Source organism: Bubalus kerabau, chromosome 1 (genome assembly GCF_029407905.1).
Source record: "Bubalus kerabau isolate K-KA32 ecotype Philippines breed swamp buffalo chromosome 1, PCC_UOA_SB_1v2, whole genome shotgun sequence".
Taxonomy (NCBI): Eukaryota; Metazoa; Chordata; class Mammalia; order Artiodactyla; family Bovidae; genus Bubalus; species Bubalus kerabau.
In genome coordinates this window covers 109,765,176-109,786,157 of record NC_073624.1, presented here as the reverse complement: position 1 = coordinate 109,786,157, position 20,982 = coordinate 109,765,176, and the positions used below count along the sequence as shown (strand labels likewise).

The window sequence follows — 20,982 nt, the reverse complement described above, 5'->3', positions numbered from 1 at the left end:
CCAGCACTTGGACTGAGCAGGTAGCCTATTGTCTCGATGCTTGGCCAACTTTTTCTCTGTCTGTGAACCAGCTGAAGTATGCTACCTCCTTTTTGAGCCCTCCCCTCATTGGATTTGCTCAGACACAACAGATTCCTTGGTTTTTGTTTTCTCCTTAGGTACTATGTACAATGAGAGCCCTTTTAAGTATGATCTTGCAATTGATAAATGCCCATTTCCAGAGTCACCATGGTGTTATTCAGTCTATAAGAGCAGGAGTCATCTCATAATCCATTGCCTGACAGCGTGCTTGGCATACGTGGATACTCTCTGAATCTCTGCTGAGGGATGGGGGTGGGTGGGTGCATGAGTGTATGGGTGGACCTACTCTGTAAAGCTCATCTTTAAATAGCATAATGATTCCTCGTAATAAACTTCTGGACCAGGTCAATAATGTAATACCTTAACTGTGAAATCAGATTGTCTCTGTTTGAAGCCCAGTTCTGACGAATCAAGCTTTTGTGCCTTGGACTAAGTAGACGAATCTCACTGTCCCTCAGTTTCTTATTTTGTAAAACAGAGAATAATAATATCTCAGGTGTAATACAAGGATTTAATATGACGATACAGGGAAAGTGCCTGGAATAGCACCTGGCACGTAGTAAGCTGCTCTTAGAGTGTTTCTTTTCTTCTCATATAACCTGTAAAGAGAAAGTGGAATTGCAATGTGCTAGGATAACAGACTCCCAGAAAAATCTGCCTTGGGGAAGCAGAGATGAATGGAAACTTAATTACGCTTGACACAGATCAGATGGCCTTGTGCTGTGAGAGGATATCTTTGTTCATGTCTTCCTTGTTAGGAGTGTGGTGGAAATAGGAAGCTGAGGTCACCGTAAGACCTCAGCGATGCTGCTATTGAGTCTCCTGGTTTCAGCTGAGATTCCAATGTCACTGCAATTGCAAGTCATTGTTGACTCGTCTGTTTTAGGTGAATACTTGTGAGAGGGAAACAAGAATTAGCGTAACTGTAGAATATTTGTCCAAACCAGAAAGGGATGGCTATGATTTTTACACTATAACAGTGGACATAGAGTAGTTTTAGGCAAACCAGAATTACTTCTGAGAATTACTTACAAAATGAGAAGCACAGTATACCATTTCAATATGCATGTGGTCTGGTTTGTGTAAGAACCTTTCTAGGACATTTTGGCTTCCCTGATAGCTCAGTTGGTAAAGAATGTTCCTGCAATTCAGGAGACCCTGGTTTGATTCCTGGGTCAGGAAGATCCACTGGAGAAGGGATAGGCTACCCACTCCAGTATTCTGGCCTGGAGAATTCCATGGACTGTATGGTCCATGGGGTCCTAGAGAGCTGGACACTACTGAGCCGCTTTCACTTTCAGGACATTTTACCTTTGATAGGCATCTTTATCTTAAAGTCCTTTCAGAAGAAAATAAGGGGGTCATTCATTCCAATTCCATTTAATTTTGTTTGTTAGTAAATTAAAATACAGTGGATTTTAGGTCTTGGCTACTATCCCTAGTCTCAGTGTCAGCTGGCTAGATCTAGGAGAAAAGGAACTGGCATTCCTTTTCTCTGTCATGGATTGAAAAACATTAGAAGCAAAGGAGTATGATGTGAATTAAGAGCTTAACTTTCTTTAATCTGAATTTTTAACCAATGATGACTTCCCTGAATTGAACTCCGTTTTTTAAGCCAGTAGAGTTTAATCAGTCCTTTGATTGACAATTGAGAAAAGCAAAACCTATTCAAATTAGTGGCTTTCCTTGGTGATTCATCTTCTTGGTATCAGAATCAGACTAGAATTCAGGTTCCTGGTGCACCCAGATGGTAGAGAATTTGCCTGCAATGCAGGAGACCTGGGTTTGATCCCTGGGTTGGGCAGATGCTCTGGAGAAGGAGATGGCTACTCATTCAAGTATTCTTTCCTGGAGAATTCCATAGACAGAGGAGCCTAGTGGGCTACAGTCCATGGGTCACAAAGAGTCAGACGCGACTGAGGGACTAACACTTTCTGTGACTGAATCCAGTGCTTTTGTGCAGTACACTGGTTCAGTCATCAAAGAGATTTACATCTTAATAAGTTAAATAACCCTCTCTATCCTTACTGCTGAAGATTTCGACCAAAAATAGGTATGAAATGAGGGAATTATTTACATCTGGCTTTATCTTCTTGTGAGAGCATTTGGATTTTAGAGTTGTGGCAGCCTGCCAGTGACAAATGGAGGTGCAGAGATGGCCTGCCCGTCATCCACTACCTTTTATGGTGTCAGGGGGTTGCTTGTTCTGCTTTGCGACCCAGCTGCAATGCAGCTGTTGTTGGCACTCCTGCTTCTCCACTCTCACAGTGCAGCTTTCCTAACCATCCCCATGGGGTTTAACTTCTGAGCACGAGTGTCAGTTCTGAGCTCTGTGAGCCAAGGCTGCCTCTTGGGGACCAATCAGCGTAGCAGCTTTCCACATCATAGCTAAACAGTTTGGGATGGAGCAGTCCAGCAATTTCTCATGACAAACAAGAAGCACCCATTTGCACAAACAGTGCAGCCGGATGGTTGAAGTTGTTGCAGTAGCTAAATCTGGGGGCTTTCCAATGACACTGATTCCTGAAACAGAGGTCACATGGGCCACTTTGTCCATCTAAACAGAGGTCGCATGGGCCGCTTTGTCCATCTAAAGTGTCCTATTAATGTCTACTTTCTGTGAACTTGTGGTGCCATCTTTGGACCACGGAAGGCTAATTGAAACTGTGGTTTCTTTTTTTTTCCCCTTGTATAGAGGAGGTATTGACAAAAGTGACAGGAATGACATTCTGGGTATCACTCGAGCCTCATGATGTTGTCAGATTTACCCACTGAAGCCTACACGCTCTTTCATGGAGGCAACAGGACTTCCCAATGAGAGTAGGAAGTGTGTTTTCAGTATTTTCTTTTCCAATATATTTAGAGTTTTCATGCGTTTATGACTACCTACCATGCATCTGCAGCTTTCCAGGTGGTGCTAGTAGTAAAGAACCTACCTGTCCAGGCAGGAGTTATAAGAGTTTCAGGTTCGATTCCTGGGTCAGGAAGATCCCCTGGAGGAGGGCATGGCAACCCACTCCAGTATTTTTGCCTGGAGAAGCCCATGGACAGAGGAGCCTAGAGGGCCATAGTCCATCGGGTCACAAAGAGTCGGACATGACTGAAGAGACTTCACACACACAGCATCTGGCCCTTGGCTAAAACTGAAGTCGCTCAGTTGTGTCCAACTCTTTGCGACCCCATGGACTGGAGCCGGCCAGGCTCCTCTATCCATGAGATTTTCCAGGCAAGAATACTGGAGTGGGTTGCCATTTCCTTCTCCCGGGGATCTTTCCAACCCAGGGATTGAACCCGGGTCTCCCGCATTGTAGGCAGAAGCTTTTGCTGTCTGAGCCACCAGGGAAGCCCCAGCCTTTGGCTAAGTGTTGACTAAATCAATCTCCTACAGTGGTTTATGATTAGAAGAGATTACAAGTGGGAATAAGAGTGCATATGGTAAGGGTCTGGTAAGGGTCACAACAAAAGCAGGAATCAAGTGTTCTCTTAGGGGACCCAGAAGGAAAAGACTCAGTTTAAAGAATTCCAGGCTGGTTTATTTTGGCCTTGGTTATAATTGGAAAGTTAACTAAGAATTCTAGAATTTCGAGGTTTTCTCTTTTAATTTTCAATTCAACTATGAAAAAGTAAATCTACACATTAATCTTTATTTTCAGTTCCAATTTATGTTTTGATTTTCTGTGTTCTTTTTCCAAACACTCAATATGTCTCATTCTCTTATACTGACATGATCACGTCCCTTTTCCTTCAGAGCCAGACATATTGACTGAGGGCATCAGTTTCCTCAACCCTCTCCCCAGACTTACCCCCACTCCTTCTGGCTTCAAGACCTATTATTTTGTAAAAATACACCTTACTGAACTTACTAGTGTCTGATCTCTGTGTCACTAAACCCACTGGGAGTTTTTCAGAAATTGACATAATTGACTACTCGTGTCTTCTTGAAATACTGTTTAACCTTACTTCGGTTCTCTTGATTCAGCCTGACTAACAAACCACATCTTTGACAGCTCAGATGTCTCAAAGGTACTGTATAATTCTCAGAACTGAGCTTGTGATTTTCCTCCCTTAACCTGGTCTTTTTCCATTATTTACTTACTTTATCTCAGTTTCAGGATCAGAAACCTTGAGGTCATCTTTGTGACCTCCATCTCACACCCTCTCCCTCTCCTATCCATCTTGTAACCCTGTCTGTATTACCTAAGTATCTCTCCTGTCAGTCCACTTATCTTCCTCTCCATTATCAGTCCATCACTCTCTTTTAAAAGCCTGGATTAATCTGCCTGCATCCCTTCTGTTCCCATTACAACTGTTACCCACACAACCCTCAGAGTGATATTGACAAAACAGATAAGGACAAATTCCTTCATGTAATCCATCTGAAGGTGGGCTCTACCTTCAACCTTTTCCAATAGCCCACCTCTATTCCTTCTCTCTGGCTCCCTCACCCTGGATTCATGCACTGTTTTTGCCATAGAGATTTTACCTTTGTTGTGTCTCTACTTCACGTATAATTTGTCTCCCTTCAACTAGTTAATCACACAGCTCTCAGATTTTTTAGAGCAAGCAGGACTTCCTTTGGAAGACTTTCCCAAGTACTTCAACTAATTCTAAATGAAATCCACTTAGAATATTACGTTGTACGCATGACACCTACGGTTTTGGACTCTTCGTGAAGGCAAAAGACGGTGAAGTCGCTCAGTCGTGTCCAACCTTTGTGACCCCATGGACTGTGGCCTATCAGGCTCCTCCCTCCATGGGATTTTCCAGGCAGGAGTGATGGAGTGGATTGCCATTTCCTTCTCCAGGAGATCTTCCCGAACCAGGAATTGAACCCGGGTCTCTGGCATTGCAGGCAGACGCTTTACCGTCTGAGCCACCAGGGAAGCCAATTTTAAGTGGCTTAAAGGCTTGAAGGCAAAGGTTGTTCCTAATTCACCATTCTCATCCCAGTGCTTAACACTGCTTCTGCTACTGCTGCTAAGTTGCTTCAGGCATGTCTGACTCCCAGTAAATAGTAGTTGGATTAAGGAAATCAATGAATAAACCTAATGGATTGCTGAAAGTTCATTATTTTAACTACAAACACATATTTTTCTATTTAATTTATGAGTCAAAGAGAAATTCTGTGTACTCGTCCAAAGTCTAAAGATAGCTGATTTTGATATTTAAAAATGATTTCATAATTCTGAAGTAAAATTTTAGGATATATATATCTGCAATTTAATTATAATGTGTTTAAAGAAAATTTCTACTTCACCACAGCATCCTCAGACATTTTAATAATAAAATATTCTCATAAATTTATATTATAGATGGAGAAGAGTTTTAACTTAACTGAGTTTAGGGTAGCAATGCAATGTAACAGCCTAAGCAATTTGCCCAGATAGAGCTTAAGATGTGGTTGTATTCTATCAAATTAATTATCTCATACTGAAATGTTATTGTAGTATGTGTGGATGACCTCTTTAAGCTTGAAGGGAAAATATGCAAGTGAACAGAGGTAGAAAGGAAGTAAAAATTTGTTATATAACAGGATATCTGAATAAAGCTAAACATCTTTCATTATGTAATATTTTAGAAATTGGCTATTTGTATTAATATGTTAAAATCTTAACTTTTTTTTACTCATAAATGTCAAAGCTGTATAGAAAGCAACGTATATTCTTTTACTAATAAAATATTTAAAATATTTGTGAAAGTCAAGCTACTTATTTAAAACAGTAATTTAATATATTTTTCTTCTCTTTTACTGAAACCATGCTTTAAATAGAAGGCTTGTTTTGTTTTGTTTTTTTCCCTTTTTTCTGTTTTGCTTTCCTCTTGGCATTCTTGCAAGTTTTCTTTTAACTTCTTCTCAGGGAAGCTACCAGATAGCTGGTGTTTTTGCCAAGGCTTGATCTGTGACTTCCTCTCTGGTCAGGCTTTCTGAATTAGTCCTCCATACTCTCCTGCTGTAGCATCTCAAAAATAGGAATTGGTTGCTCCATGACACATGCACCTTCCTACCAACACTTGCTCTCAAGAAATCTTTTTCATGTGTATAAATGATACCTGCATTCACCTAGGTGCCACAAGCCAAAGCTATGGAGTCATCTTTGACTCCTGTTTTCATGTTATACCTATATCCAATCTTATCAGTCATACATCTACAAGATACTCCACATCTAACCACATCTCACTGGCTCCACTGCTTTTACCCTAGTCTTTGCCATGGAGTATTAACAACCTTCTAAGTGGTCCCCCTTTTTTCTATGCCTGATGCAGCAGTTTTCCGGTCAAGATCTCAGTTTTTTTTGTAAAAATATGTGGATCATATTGTGCTTCTATCTAAAATCCTCCATGGTGTTCTGTTCTAGTTAAGAGAAATTCCAGGGCTTGCTTCAGCAGCACATACACTAAAATTGAGATGATGCAGAGAGGATTATCATGGCCCTCACACAAGGGTGACATACATTCATGAAGTGTTCCATATTCTGTGTAGTTCCCAGAGGCTGTTCGGTGGCTTTGCTGGTTAACACCAAGGAAATGCTACGAGTCAAAGAAACATGTGACATCTAATATTGAAACTGTGACTTTTACTACCAAAACAAAAAGTTAACTCCAGACTCCTTACAGTGACTACTTTGCCCTACGCAACCTGATCACTCCAGTGTCTCACACTCACTTCCTGTGATTCTTTGTGGAGTTTACTCCCCTGCCGCCATATTGGTTTTCTTGTTAGGCTCTAATGTTCCAAACATGCTACGTCTTTGCATGGTTCACTCACTTCCTTTACTTAGGTTGCTTTTCCAGCGTCAGCAGAGACTTCTTGACGACTTTCTCAAACTCCATCCCACCCTCAGTGTGTGTTGCTCTCTCACATTAGCCTGTTATTTTTTTTTTTACCAAACTACTTTAGACCGACACTGTGACTGCTCCTGTGTGAACTACCATTCCACCACTAGAGTGTGAACTGCAGGAGGGCAGGAACTTCATCTTGATTACCAGGACTGTAACACAGCATGGTACATAGCAGGAGCTTAATTCATTTCTGTGTAGTGAAATGCCACATCTCTGACGAATTCCCTTTCCAGTGGATGAAGTTGTTCTGTGTTCTCAGGACACTTAGTTTGACACTAACACAGCAGTATTTTTTTAATAGTTTACTTTAGGTGTGTACATCCCTCTGCATCAGTCTTAAGATCCCAGAGAAACAACCCTCTCATTCACCTTTGAAATCCAGCAGTAAAATGAGCCAGTATTGATAGAGGTAGTGCTAGCCTCCTCTTGCATTAAAACAATAGTTATTTAGAACATAAGCAGCATCTTACAACCTGCTTATTTCATTTAGCGATGGACCATGAAATATCTGGTGGTTTAGATACTTTCTACAAAATCATTTTAATAGATACATATTTCCTTGAAATGGCATGTGGTTAACCAAGTCTATGCTGGTAGACACTGAATTTGTATAAACAATGCTGTAATGAAAATAAATAGCTGCCTCTTGGAATTTACAGGTATTTCCTTAGTACAAATAACAAGAGATAAAATTTTTTAGCCAAGTGTATCTGTGACTTAAAAGTTTTGAGGCATAACAAATTACTTCCAGGAATATCTTACTGTCTTTTTCTATACTTTAGCTATGTGCTAGCTGAGTGCAGTTTCTAATGAGCCATCAGGAATACTGAGTTTTGTAATTTGGGAGCAATGTTGCTAATAGATGATTAATATCTCAATGTATTAATTTACCTTTTAGGTAAATTGAATATTGAGTAAATGTAACATATCTTTTTTAGGGATATCAACCCTTATATTTTGTTATTAACAAGCTGCTGATTTGTGCCTGTTGCTCAGGTAACACATTTGACATTGAAGCCAGAATACCAGCTGCATATGGCTGATGCACTATAACTTCTTCGAATGAAATTCAGTCTGCTGCAGTCTTTTATCCCACTTTGTCTGCCATTTCATTTCAACCAGTTTTGCGGCCTCCTCCCGTCCAAAGATACACCTAAATCTGAAGGCTTATTGGTATTCAGAAAGCTAGGAAGTGATTAAATGCATTCTTTTTAATGGCTGAGTAATACTCCATTGTGCATTTGAATCAGTTCTAATGAGGTGGATGAAACTGAAGCCTATTATACAGAGTGAAGTAAGCCAGAAAGAAAAACACCAATACAGTATACATCAGATCAGATCAGTTGCTCAGTCGTGTCCGACTCTTTGCGACCCCATGAATCGCCGCACGCCAGGCCTCCCTGTCCGTCACCAACTCCCGGAGTTCGCTGAGACTCAAGTCCATCGAGTCAGTGATGCCATCCAGCCATCTCAGCCTCTGTCATCCCCTTCTCCTCTTGCCCCCAATCCCTCCCAGCATCAGAGTCTTTTCCAATGAGTCAACTCTTCACATGAGGTGGCCAAAGAACTGGAGTTTCAGCTTTAGCATCATTCCTTCCAAAGAAATCCCAGGGCTAATCTCTTTCAGAATGGACTGGTTGGATCTCCTTGCAGTCCAAGGGACTCTCAAGAGTCTTCTCCAACACCACAGTTCAAAAGCATCAATTCTTCGGTGTTCAGCCTTCTTCACAGTCCAACTCTCACATCTATATATGACCACAGGAAAAACCATAGCCTTGACTAGACGGACCTTTGTTGGCAAAGTAATGTCTCTGCTTTTGAATATGCTATCTAGATTGGTCATAACTTTCCTTCCAAGGAGTAAGCGTCTTTTAATTTCATGGCTGCAGTCACCATCTGTAGTGATTTTGGAGCCCAGAAAAATAAAGTCTGACACTGTCTCCACTATTTCCCCATCTATGTCCCATGAAGTGATGGGACCGGATGTCATGATCTTCGTTTTCTGAATGTTGAGCTTTAAGCCAACTTTTTCACTCTCCTCTTTCACTTTCATCAAGAGACTTTTGAGTTCCTCTTCACTTTCTGCCATAAGGGTGGTGTCATCTGCATATCTGAGGTTATTGATATTTCTCCCGGCAATCTTGATTCCAGTTTGTGTTTCTGCCAGTCCAGCGTTTCTCATGATGTATTCTGCATGTAAGTTAAATAAACAGGGTGACAATATACAGCCTTGACGTACTCCTTTTCCTATTTGGAACCAGTCTGTTGTTCCATGTCCAGTTCTAATTGTTGCTTCCTGACCTGCATACAGATTTCTCAAGAGTCAGATCAGGTGGTCTGGTATTCCTATCTCTTTCAGAATTTTCCACAGTTTATTGTGATCCACACAGTCAAAGGCTTTGGCATAGTCAATAAAGCAGAAATAGATGTTTTTCTGGAACTCTCTTGCTTTTTCTATGATCCAGCGGATGTTGGCAATTTGATCTCTGGTTCATCTGCCTTTTCTAAAACCAGCTTGAACATCAGGAATTTCATGGTTCACATATTGCTGAAGCCTGGCTTGGAGAATTGTGAGCATTACTTTACTAGCATGTGAGATGAGTGCAATTGTGCGGTAGTTTGAGCATTCTTTGGCATTGCCTTTCTTTGGGATTGGAATGAAAACTGAGCTTTTCCAGTCCTGTGGCCACGGCTGAGTTTTCCAAATTTGCTGGCATATTGAGTGCAGCACTTTCACAGCATCATCTTTCAGGATTTGGATACATATATATATGGAATTTAGACAGGTGGTAATGATAACCCTGTATGCGAGACAGCAAAAGAGACACAGATGTATAGAACAGTCTTTTGGACTCTGTGGGAGAGGGAGAGGGTGGGATGATTTGGGAGAATAGCATTGAAACATGTATAATATCATATAAGAAACGAATCGCCAGTCCAGGTTCGATGCAGAATACAGGATGCTTAGGGCTGGTGCACTGGGATGACCCAAAGGGATGGTACGAGGAGGAGGGGGGGTTCAGGATGGGGAGCATGTGTACACCCTTGGCGGATTCATGTTGATGTATGGCAAAACCAATACGATATTGTAAAGTAATTAGCTCCAATTAAAATAAATAAATTTAAATTTAAAAAAAGAAAAAAAAAGAAAGAAAGCTAGGAAGGAAGCTGCCCGAGTCAACCGGGTGTGAGCTAATTCCTCAGCCTGAAGTATGATGGCCCTGCAGTGGGACCGGGGATGGGTTTCAGGGAAGCTTTGTTCAGGTCTGGGAGTTGTGTTTCTAGGCACCAGCCTTACCCAGGCATGCCCCAAAGCCATACCTCCCTGCTGAGGTCTCAACACTTACTCTGGATGCTACCCCTGTCACCACTGGCTGCCCTTAATTTGACATATGTGTAGGCTTAATGACATGTTCCAAGTGTCTGTGAAGTGGCTTCTGCTTTGGGACGTTTAGGAAAAGAGATCACAAAAGACCTGAGAATTATAGAAGGTGAAACTTGAGGGATAATTCAGTGAGAAACACAAACTATTATCATTAACCTGTTTAGCCACCTTCATTTTGTTTTTTTTGTTTGTTTGTTTGTAGCATTATTCTACTATTTTTAAAACTTTCTAGAAGAAATAGTATTCTGCCCCTAAAAAAATGAATGTCATCATCAGATTTTGGGTCCCTGATGATCTGATGGTAAATATTGTAGTAGTATAATAATAAAGCATTTCATTCTGAAGGTTATCATTGCCCTTACCCCTTCACTTTGCCTTTAATTAGGGTTATCTCTGGCTGATTATGCATAATGACTTAGAGAGGGACTTTAGAACTAAATGGTTTGATGTAAATCATCTTCATTAGTAAGATTTAATTCAATTGTTAGATTTTTTTTTAATGATCTATTTCTTATGAGGAGAAAATGTTTTATATCCTGAAGACACTTCATATATAAATACTAATGTTAAGATGTACTATCAAGCAATGCTTCTTCTGTTTGTAAATGAGGACCTTCACAAATTATTTTTTCAAGGCTGTTTTATTGCTTTTCCTTTTGCACTCAAACTATAATGCAGGTGTAAAGAACACATTTACTAAACTATATATAAGCTTTTGGGCTTCCCAGGTGGCACAGTGGTAAAGAATCCACCTGACAATGAAGGAGACGCAAGAGACGTGGGTTCAATCCTTGGGTGGGTAAGATCCCCTGGACTGGGAAATGGCAACCCACTCCAGTGTTCTTGCCTGGAAAATTGCATGGACAGAGGAGCTTGGGACTGAGCATGCACACACTAAGTTGCATATATGCTTTTACGTGCTCAGTCGTGTCCAACTCTTTGTGACCCCATGGACTATAGCCCACTAGACAAAGATTCCCCTGTCTATGGAATTCTTCAGGCAAGAATACTGGAGTGGGTTGCCATTCCCTTCTCCAGGGGAGAACCCAGGTCTTCTGCAGTGCAGGTGGATTCCTTACTACCGGGGAAGTCCATATAAGGTTTTAGATCCATTTTATTGGCTGCTTCCCTTTCTTATTTCTTATCCATGTAGATACACATTTGAATGAATGACCAACAGTTACCATTGTCAGACATTCCCCCAAAATAAATGCTAAATGTATGAAAGTGACTGCTGGATCACAATTGCAGAAAGAGACTCTTCTACAGTAAACTTAAAGCAGCATCTAAATAGGAGTAGGGTGACCTAAGGAAAATCCTCTGGTTTATTTTTTGTATTATTCCAACTTCTGTTATTGGGTTGCCTAGTTGACTCAGTGGTAAAGATTCTGCCTGCCAGTGCAGGAGATGCAGAAGACAGGGGTTTGATCCCTGGGTCAGGAAGGTCCTTGGAGAAAGAAATGCAACCCACTTATTCTTGCCTGGAGTCCCATGGACAGAGGAGCCTGGAAGGCTGTATAGTCCACGGGATTGCAAAAAAATTGGATATGACTGAACACCCATGCCCACAACTGGTGTTCCTACCAATGCTGAAGACACAAGTAATCCCTTACTGGGATATAAATATTTGGATGAGAATCAGGCTAGTCTGAGGACCACTTTTTATGGTTTATCAGGAGGCTTGGGTTCAATCCCTGAGTTGGAAAGATGCTCTAGAGGAGGGCACAGCAACCCACTCCAGTATTCCTGCCTGGAGAATCCCCATGGACAGTGGTGCCTGGCAGGGTACAGTCCATGGGGTCGCAAAGAGTCAGACACGACTGAGCGACTAAGCACAGCACAGCATAGACCTTGGCTCATATGACAGTTTTCATATGTAAAGTGGAGAAATTACTGCTTTATTCATAGCTCTGTAGTTTACTGAAAATGTGACCACATGAATAACTAAAGAGTTACTATATGCTATTAAGTTATGTACAAGAAAATAGTGGTGGCCTGTTCATTTGTTGACTGGTAATTATATTTATAGAATATTTGGATGGCTATAGAAGAAAAAGTAAAGTCTTAAGGGAGTAATCTAGTTTAGAGGACAAGATTAGTATGCTACTTACGTTACAAATATATATATGCAAGAATGTAGAATCTTGATATTTTCAGGTCATTCAGTAAAATAGCGGTTCTAAGCTGTGGCATCAAAACACACTTGTGTGTAGGGTGGTAGATATAATGAGTGATTTGCTACTAAAAATAAGTTAAAAATTGGTGTATGGCTAACTTTTAAAAATGAGACAGTTCAAGCTGAAGCCACTGATAGTATATAATTCTCTCATGTTTAATATTCCTGAGTGCTTCCTTAAGCAGGAGCTCCAGGTTTGGGAGGAACTGTGTATGTGTAAATATTACTATGTAAGTATCTATTTTTATATTCCTTTATTTTGTAGTTGGAAAAAGCATTGATCAGCTGTCAAAAGAGGTACTGTTTACCTTGTATACCTGCTCAGGTGGGCACCTGTTTCTGAGAAGGGAACGTAGCATCCAGTTTAACTAGAAAACAAAATAAATGTGCTGCAAACTAATCATATACTGTAAAACAGGCTACCTAAACTTTACTGAATATTTACATTAATGTGGATGTTTTACTGCTGCCAATCAGAAGAGGACCTGACCAAGCCTAGTTCCGATTGAGGATGCTTTTTTTCATGAATTTAAATGATACTAATCTTGAGTCTGTGTTTTTCATACTCAGTAAAGTGCTGCAAACTTTATAAGTAAGTCAGGAAATCTGAAATCTATAGTAACATTGAAGATGTGAGCTGGAAGAGTCTTTTATTGGAGGAAGGGGAAAGTGATAGGAATGGGAGACATTTTATAGGAAAATTGTGAAGTTTAGTTTCTACCATGACATTAAGTTCTACAAAGTATTTTTGAATTTTGGTAATTAGGAACCAGATAGTGGCCTTCAAGGTGGAAAGAATGATTTTTTTTTTTTTTTTTTTGAGGAGATAGGATAAAAATCAAAGAATGTCAGAGCTTTCTATGCTGCCAAGTAAAAACCCATCTTTCTCCTTTGATGACTGTTTACTCAAGTGCCGAATTATAAGGAAAATGAAAATCTCAGACGATTATATAAAATTGCTGAAACCGGTAATTTCCGCTTGACTTAACGATTTTTAGCAACCCCTCAAAATTGGTATTATGTTCATTTTTCCAAGTGAGGAAAAAGGGGTTCAGAGATGTTACAAAAGATACTCAGAGTCACACAGCTAAATAAACTGAGGCAGCAAGATTCAAACAGAGGCTTGTTCGGCTCCAGGCCGGATCCCTCAATGAGAATCAGAGAAACTCATTGTTAGCCCTCAGTTCTCTGCGGCTGACTCCCTTGCTTATTAGGTTACTTGTTTTCTATGTGCTTCCTGCAACTCGGACTTGCAGGGGACACTCTGTGTGGTTCAGTTGAGTGGTTATATACTTACTACTTAGTATAGCACAAGGAATTCAATAAAATTTTAACTTAAAAAAACAAATGAATATGCCAATAAGTCATAGACCTGGCAGTGGAAACCGAGCCAGTCCACTCACATTTCCCTTATTTGTCACACTGACCACAGTCCCTTTTTCTTGGTTTTCTCAAACACCACAAGTGTCCAAACACCCCAAACAATACACGCAATGAGTAAGGATGGTTGATATGAGGGGTTTTGTATAACCAGAGGCTACTCCATAATGCTTGCTTGTAGAAATGCTGACATAATCTAAACGATGCCAAGAAAAAACCTGCTGAGACATGATTTTTTCTTCTTCTCTACTTTTTTAACCGAAGTCCCTCTAAAACAGTAATAGTGAAAAGAGTAAACTTGATTAAACTTAGGGTTACCTCCCTACTACCCTTCCTATGATCCAGTGATGTGTGTGTTTGGTTGGCTTATGCGTCTGGCTGAATCTTAAATTTTATATACTCTGCTGAGACTTTTATTTTCCATATAATTTGGCACTTGACTAAATAGTGATCAAAGTAGAAAGATGGGTTTTTACCTTGGTGGTTTGCTACTTCCCACAAAAAAGAATGTTCTGGCCTTTGATATATTTGTTTTGCATCTAGGAGGTGGTAGGGCTCACTGTCTTTGAATCACTGGGTTCATTTGAGTAACCTGAGATGACTGGCCTTTGAATTTTGATTTATTTTTTAAAGCTATATACTGCTGCTTTAGCTCAGTCAGTAAAGAATCTTCCTGCAATGCAGGAGACCTGGGTTCAATCCCTGGCTCTGGAAGATCCTCTGGAGAAGGAAACGGCACCCCACTCCAGTACTCTTGCCTGGAAAACCCCATGGACAGAGGAGCCTGGTGGGCTACAGTCCATGGGGTCGCAGAGTCGGTCATGACTGAGCAACTAAACCCCCGCCTCTGCTGCTTTGCCGTGGAGCGTGCACATGAGGGTTCTACTACACTGCCTACTGTTACACTGATGAGTGAGCCACTCTCTTCTCTTCTGTCCTTCAAACTTAAGTGGAAGGAAGTCCACACACGCCTTTATATTTTTGTATAAAACATTTGTCCGGACTCTTTACCAATGATGGTTTTCATTTTGTATCTTTATTATCTTGTGCAAGTTCTTCGTATCTTATTTTCCAGTGATGATTTAAAGACTGACCAAGTGTTTTGAGGCTCTGAATAAAGCAAGATACAGTCTTTGTCATTCAGAACTCTGTATTTTATTGCATACTATGTACGTATATATATGCAGAGTACATCATGTGAAATACCAGGCTGGATGAATCAGGAGCTGGAATCAAGGTTGCTGGGAGTAATATCAATGGGTTCAGATATGCACATGATGCCACTCTAATGGCAGAAAGTGAAGAGGAACTAAAGAGCCTCTTCATGAGAATGAAAGAGGAGAATGAAAAAGCTGGCTTAAAACTAAATATTCAAAAAACTGAGATCATGGCACCCATCCTATCACTTCATAGCAAATGAAGGGGGGAAAGTGGAAGCAGTGACATTTTATTTTCTTGGACTCCAAAATTGCTGCAGATGGTGAATGCAGCCATGAAATTAAAAGATGCTTGATCCTTGGAAGAAAAGCTATGACAAACCCAGACAGCATAGTAAAAAGCAGCGTCATCACTGTGCAGATGAAGGTCCATATATTCAAAGCTACGGTTTTTCCAGTAGTCATGAGTGAATTCACATGAGCGTTGCACACTAAAGAAGGCTGAGCACTGAGAATGAATGCTTTTGAACTGTGGTGTTGGAGAAGACTCTTGAGAATCTCTTGGACAGCAAAGAGATCAAACCAGTCAATCCTAAAGGAAATCAAATCTGAATATTCAATGGAAGGACCAATGCTAAAGCTCAAGTTCCAGTACTTTGATCATCTGATGCAAAGAGCCAACTCAATGGAAAAGACCCTGATGCTGGAAAGTTTGAGGGCAGGAGGAGAAGAGGGCAACAGAGGATGGGATGATTGGATGGCATCACCAACTCAATGAATACGAATTTGAGCAAACTCCAAGAGATAGTGGAGGACAGAGAAGCCTGTCCATGGGGTCACAGAGTTGGACACAACTTAGCGACTGAGCAATAACAACACTCTACAAATAAAATAAGTTAACATTTATTATAAGCATAGAATATGCCTATCTACTGTAACAACTATTCATGTGTATCCTTTCAGATAATTCTGTAATTACATGAAATAGATTTTATTATCATCATATTAAAAAATAATAAATGCTCGTTTTAGAGCAGTTTTAGGTTTACAAAAAAAATTGAGCAGAAGATATAGAATTGGTATATAGTCTCTTATCCTCCTACACCTCTCTGGTTGTGTTAACTTGAACTTGTCTTGTACATGTTACAACTGATGAGCCAATCAGATCAGATCAGATCAGTCGCTCAGTCGTGTCCGACTCTTTGCTACCCCATGAATCGCAGCACGCCAGGCCTCCCTGTCCATCACCAACTCCCGGAGTTCACTCAGACTCACGTCCATCGAGTCAGTGATGCCATCCAGCCATCTCATCCTCTGTCGTCCCCTTCTCCTCCTGCCCCCAATCCCTCCCAGCATCAGAGTCTTTTCCAATGAGTCAACTCTTCGCATGAGGTGGCTAAAGTACTGGAGTTTCAGCTTTAGCATCATTCCTTCCAAAGAAATACCAGGGCTGATCTCCTTCAGAATGGACTGGTTGGATCTCCTTGCAGTCCAAGGGACTCTCAAGAGTCTTCTCCAACACCACAGTTCAAAAGCATCAATTCTTTGGCGCTCAGCCTTCTTCACAGTCCAACTCTCACATCCATACATGACCACAGGAAAAACCATAGCCTTGACTAGACGAACCTTTGTTGGCAAAGTAATGTCTCTGCTTTTGAATATGCTATCTAGGTTGGTCATAACTTTCCTTCCAAGGAGTAAGTGTCTTTTAATTTCATGGCTGCAGTCACCATCTGCAGAGATTTTGGAGCCCAGAAAAATAAAGTCTGAAACTGTTTCCACTGTTTCCCCATCTATTTCCCATGAAGTGATGGGACGGGTTGCCGTGATCTTCGTTTTCTGAATGTTGAGCTTTAAGCCAACTTTTTCACTCTCCACTTTCACTTTCATCAAGAGGCTTTTTAGTTCCTCTTTACTTTCTGCCATAAGGGTGGTGTCATTATTCCTTAAAGGCCATAGTTTACATTAGGGTTCACTCTTTGTGCTGTGTATTCTATATGTTTTTGACAAATGTAGAATGACATGTTATCTGTCATTACAGTACTATACAGAATAATTTCATTGCCCTAAAAAATCTTCTGTGCTCCACCTGCCTTGTTTTTTTGTAATAGAGAAAGTTATAGCTAATGGATGAAATTATTCTCCAAGGGTCATTTAGCTACAAAAGTGTTGAGAGCTGCTCTGCCTCCTGAAATCTGTGCTCTTAACTCATATCTAAGACTGCCTAATTCATCAGAATTATTTAATCACTTAGGGGATCCTATCTTGATAAGATTCTTGCTAATTCTTACTAACTTCAACAAAGGGTAATATGTATAGCAAGTATTTTGCTTGTGCTTTCCTTTGAAGTTAAAACACTGTGAGAAATCTCGCAGGAGAATTTTTAATGTTTAATTATTGGATATTTGGCAAAGTGTTTCTTATAAATTAAAGAGGAGTTATTGACATGAGTAGCGTTAGTAAAGGGAAAGAGAAAGTCAGTGGTCTGATCCTATAGTTATCACTAGCTGCTGGAATATTGGGTGAGTAAAAGAGCAATAGAATGAGCTCTTTAAGCAAAATGAATACACAAAAAGGAGAGGTCTTTTGGAGACATGAGTCAAAGTTGCATAAAATGTAGAATATTAGGTTAATCATATACCTCTATCTTTGGAATAATTACCTCCTTAACAGTGGTTTAAAAAATACGTATGTGAAGGGGAAAGAAAAACATCACATGAAGCTAATGTGGTACAGTGTATGAATTAGAAGGACCATCAGATAAGATTGTTTCTCTTTTCTTTAGACCCACAGCTTCCAGGCACCACCCATGACTTGCTTCCACCCAGTTAACATAGATCTTCATTTTACCCTTGCCATACAGGACAGGGCTTTTTTAGGAAGGGTCATCTTTGGACTTTTCTCTTACCTTGAGTCACCCCCTTTTTGTTACTCTGTAGGCAGTTTTGGTTCAGAAGCTACAACACAGCAAAGAATGTCTAGTTTTAGAATCTGCCTGGATTATGCTATTAATTCATGAAAAATCAGTTTATTACATATAAGCCTTTGCTCCTACTTTTTGCTTATTTTCTTCTGATATTGATGCTAATGTTTACTCAAAACTGTAGCTAGGGAGAAGATCTAGCTTTAGACTAAATCCTGATTTACGTATGTTGTAGTCCTGAGTGACAGCAGCAAGGATAAGCAGTATTTGCTTGAGATTCAACAAATTGTGACTTAGTTTCTTCCTATATAAAGTAAACATTAGGTCAAAATCATCTCAAAAGCTAAAATGATCATCATTCTTTACAAGGAAGAATAAATGAATGAATGTCAACAACATAAATTGAAGGGAGAAAATAAAATAGAAAATGAAAACACATTTCCCACCATTCCTGAAAACTCTCTCATCCTTTTGGTTTCCGTGAAACCATTTTTTCCCTTTTTTCTTCTGCTTTCCTGGTTCTTCTCTGTGACATCTTTGATGGACTCACTCTGTCTCTTTTTCTTCTTCTTCTTCTTCTTTTTTTTTTTTTAAATTTTTTGTTTTTTAAACTAAATAGACATTTCTCCAGAGAAGACATACAGATGTCTCTTCTTCTAATCTTGATGTTTTCCTGGATTCTGACTTCAGTCTTCTCTCTCAACACATTCTGCTCGATCATCCCATTTAGATAAAAACAAAGCACTGCTTTTTGATGATGCATACCAGGTAGACATTAGTCTACCTCATTTGGGTTCAGAAGGTGAAGAATCCCTCTCAATGTGCTGCTGAATCATCCATTTTCTCTGTTTTTCAAGGGTCGTAAGAGTGAGGCTGAAAAGTTCTTCTTGAAGGCTATTGAGCTGGACCCCACCAAAGGAAACTGTTACATGCATTATGGTGAGTGGTTGATAGTTTTTTCATGTCCCCCACAATTACAATGAATGCTGATATGAGATTCAGGTTGCACTGATAAAGAACACTTTGAGAAGACATGGCCTTCGCCATTGCAGATACAGCCTTGAGCTGTATTCTTGCCTTCTTGTTCAAAGCAGTCATGATAACAAGGGCTATGCCTTATGTTTTAGTTATTTTCATAGGACTTCAGTGGTGAAAGGTATTTTCAGTCCCTCCCCACCCCCACCTCCCAGTTCAGTTTGGAGTTTAAATGAGATCTCATCAGCAAATCATCTCACTCCTTGCCTGATGCATGGTATATAATTAAAATATTAATATTAGTTCTCTTTTCATTCTAAATGATAATATATTGATCACTGAATGTAATATTTTGAAGTTTTAGAGGCTTACATTTTGGCCACAAAATCTTGGAAGATTTGGAAGTACCCCAGCCTCTAAAGGCCTGAGATTGGGGTCAAGGATAAAAACTGGACTATAAAGGATGTGTCTTTCACTGGGTTTACCCTCAGTTTACCTTAACCCGTCCAGAATGGACTTACGTAACGAATCTGTTACACTCCGCACTGTAGTTAGTAGTGAGTCATGTGTTCCGTGAGGCCGTGTGTGCAGCTGGTTTGGTATCGGGTAAGATGTACTGATTTCTACCTTATTTGCATTTGCAATAGCTTTCAAGGAGCTGAAAAGCATTTACTTTTGCTGATCCCTTGGAAACAGAATTTTTTGACCACTATTGACTTTGATGTGTTAAGTTATTATCAGGTAGTAAACTTAAAGATGAATAGGAATGAAATATCTTGAGGAAATAAAACTAATATATTTGTATAATATTAAATTCCTTCTCCCATTTTCCAGCTAGTAAAAATGAATCAGTGATGGGCTATCACTGATAGCCCATTTTTCACTGAGTGTGGAAAATGAAAATTTTGAAATGGAGGATACACTTAATTAACCATCAGTTCATTTGTTTATTTATATTGTGTGTATATGTTTATAAATGTAGGGTTGTGATGATATTTTATCTTTTCAGCATAGCACAGCATGTAATTTCATGCAACTAACTGCATCACCACCCCTGACTTTCTTTCACAATGCAGTTTTATTGCCATGTTAAGATAGTAGTCAACTAATTTAAGTTTACTGCAGAATTTAGTTTATTTTTTCAGGTTTTCTTATATGAAGTGTTTTAAATTAGGGTTTTCACATGCATACTATTTTGGGTACCCCTACTGAGCTAAAGTAATTCCCTGATTATTTTCTTGGAGTGCTGAAGGACCTCTTGTCATTTTATTAAATAGATTTTTTTTTTAAAATCCTATCTTTCTGCTTGCATTTTCTGTACCTCAAACTAATTCTACTTACTGCATCGTCTAAGCTTCTTTCCCATAATTTTATTATGTACTTTAGATTTTTCACAACCAATTCCTTTAAACTTCATCATTGCTTCATTTGAAATGCCACTAGGAAAAAAAAAAAAACTATTAATTAATATTAAGAGTTAGCTCCCTTATTCCGACTTTTCTGTCTTTACCCACTACTAATCTTTTAATTTATTTTTTATGTTTCAATATTCTCCTGAATTTTTTTTTTCCTGGGGTGGTAATAGGGAGTATTACTTGCAAGAGAAATTTTTGGGTTTAGTTTTAACAGAAAATGAAATAGATTCTTTATTGTGTATGTTATTAGAAAAATAGTGATAAATGTTCTATAAATGAATGTGTAAAACTAATTCTTCTTAGTACTCTTCGGTTATTTAAAATTTTTTGGCATATAGCCATTATTAGAAGTACATTTGTTTTCTAAGGGAGGGATGACTGCATAATTAAATATGCTTTTATGGATAGTTTCAGTATTTTTCCCCACTCTGGGATAGGAAATGGAAAGGAGTAAAAAAATGAGGCACCAAAAAAGAGTAGTTAAGGCAAAAGAACTACAGACAGACAGGAAGCCCATAACTGACTGCCTGATATTCCTATCTCACTGTGTTCAAGTTATTTTAAAATGTACATTTAAGGGAATATTAACGTTTTTATTTAGAAGAAGTCTGCTTCAAATGAGTAAAATTTAGAACTGAAAAGTTCTTTTA

At 39.5% G+C, this 20,982-nt stretch overlaps 1 protein-coding gene and 1 pseudogene across 13 annotated transcripts in view; both read left to right on the top strand.

The window, feature by feature from the left end:
• TMTC2 (transmembrane O-mannosyltransferase targeting cadherins 2) overlaps positions 1 to 20,982 on the top strand; it is a 420,522-nt gene that overhangs the window by 309,710 nt on the left and 89,830 nt on the right. For all 13 annotated transcript variants that reach the window (XM_055586702.1, XM_055586726.1, XM_055586696.1 and 10 more), the window contains exon 9: positions 18,800 to 18,881. In XM_055586702.1, the coding sequence (XP_055442677.1) occupies positions 18,800 to 18,881 (82 nt within the window). The remainder of the gene's footprint in view (positions 1 to 18,799; positions 18,882 to 20,982) is intronic.
• LOC129642551 (uncharacterized) lies at positions 6,457 to 6,557 on the top strand (annotated as a pseudogene).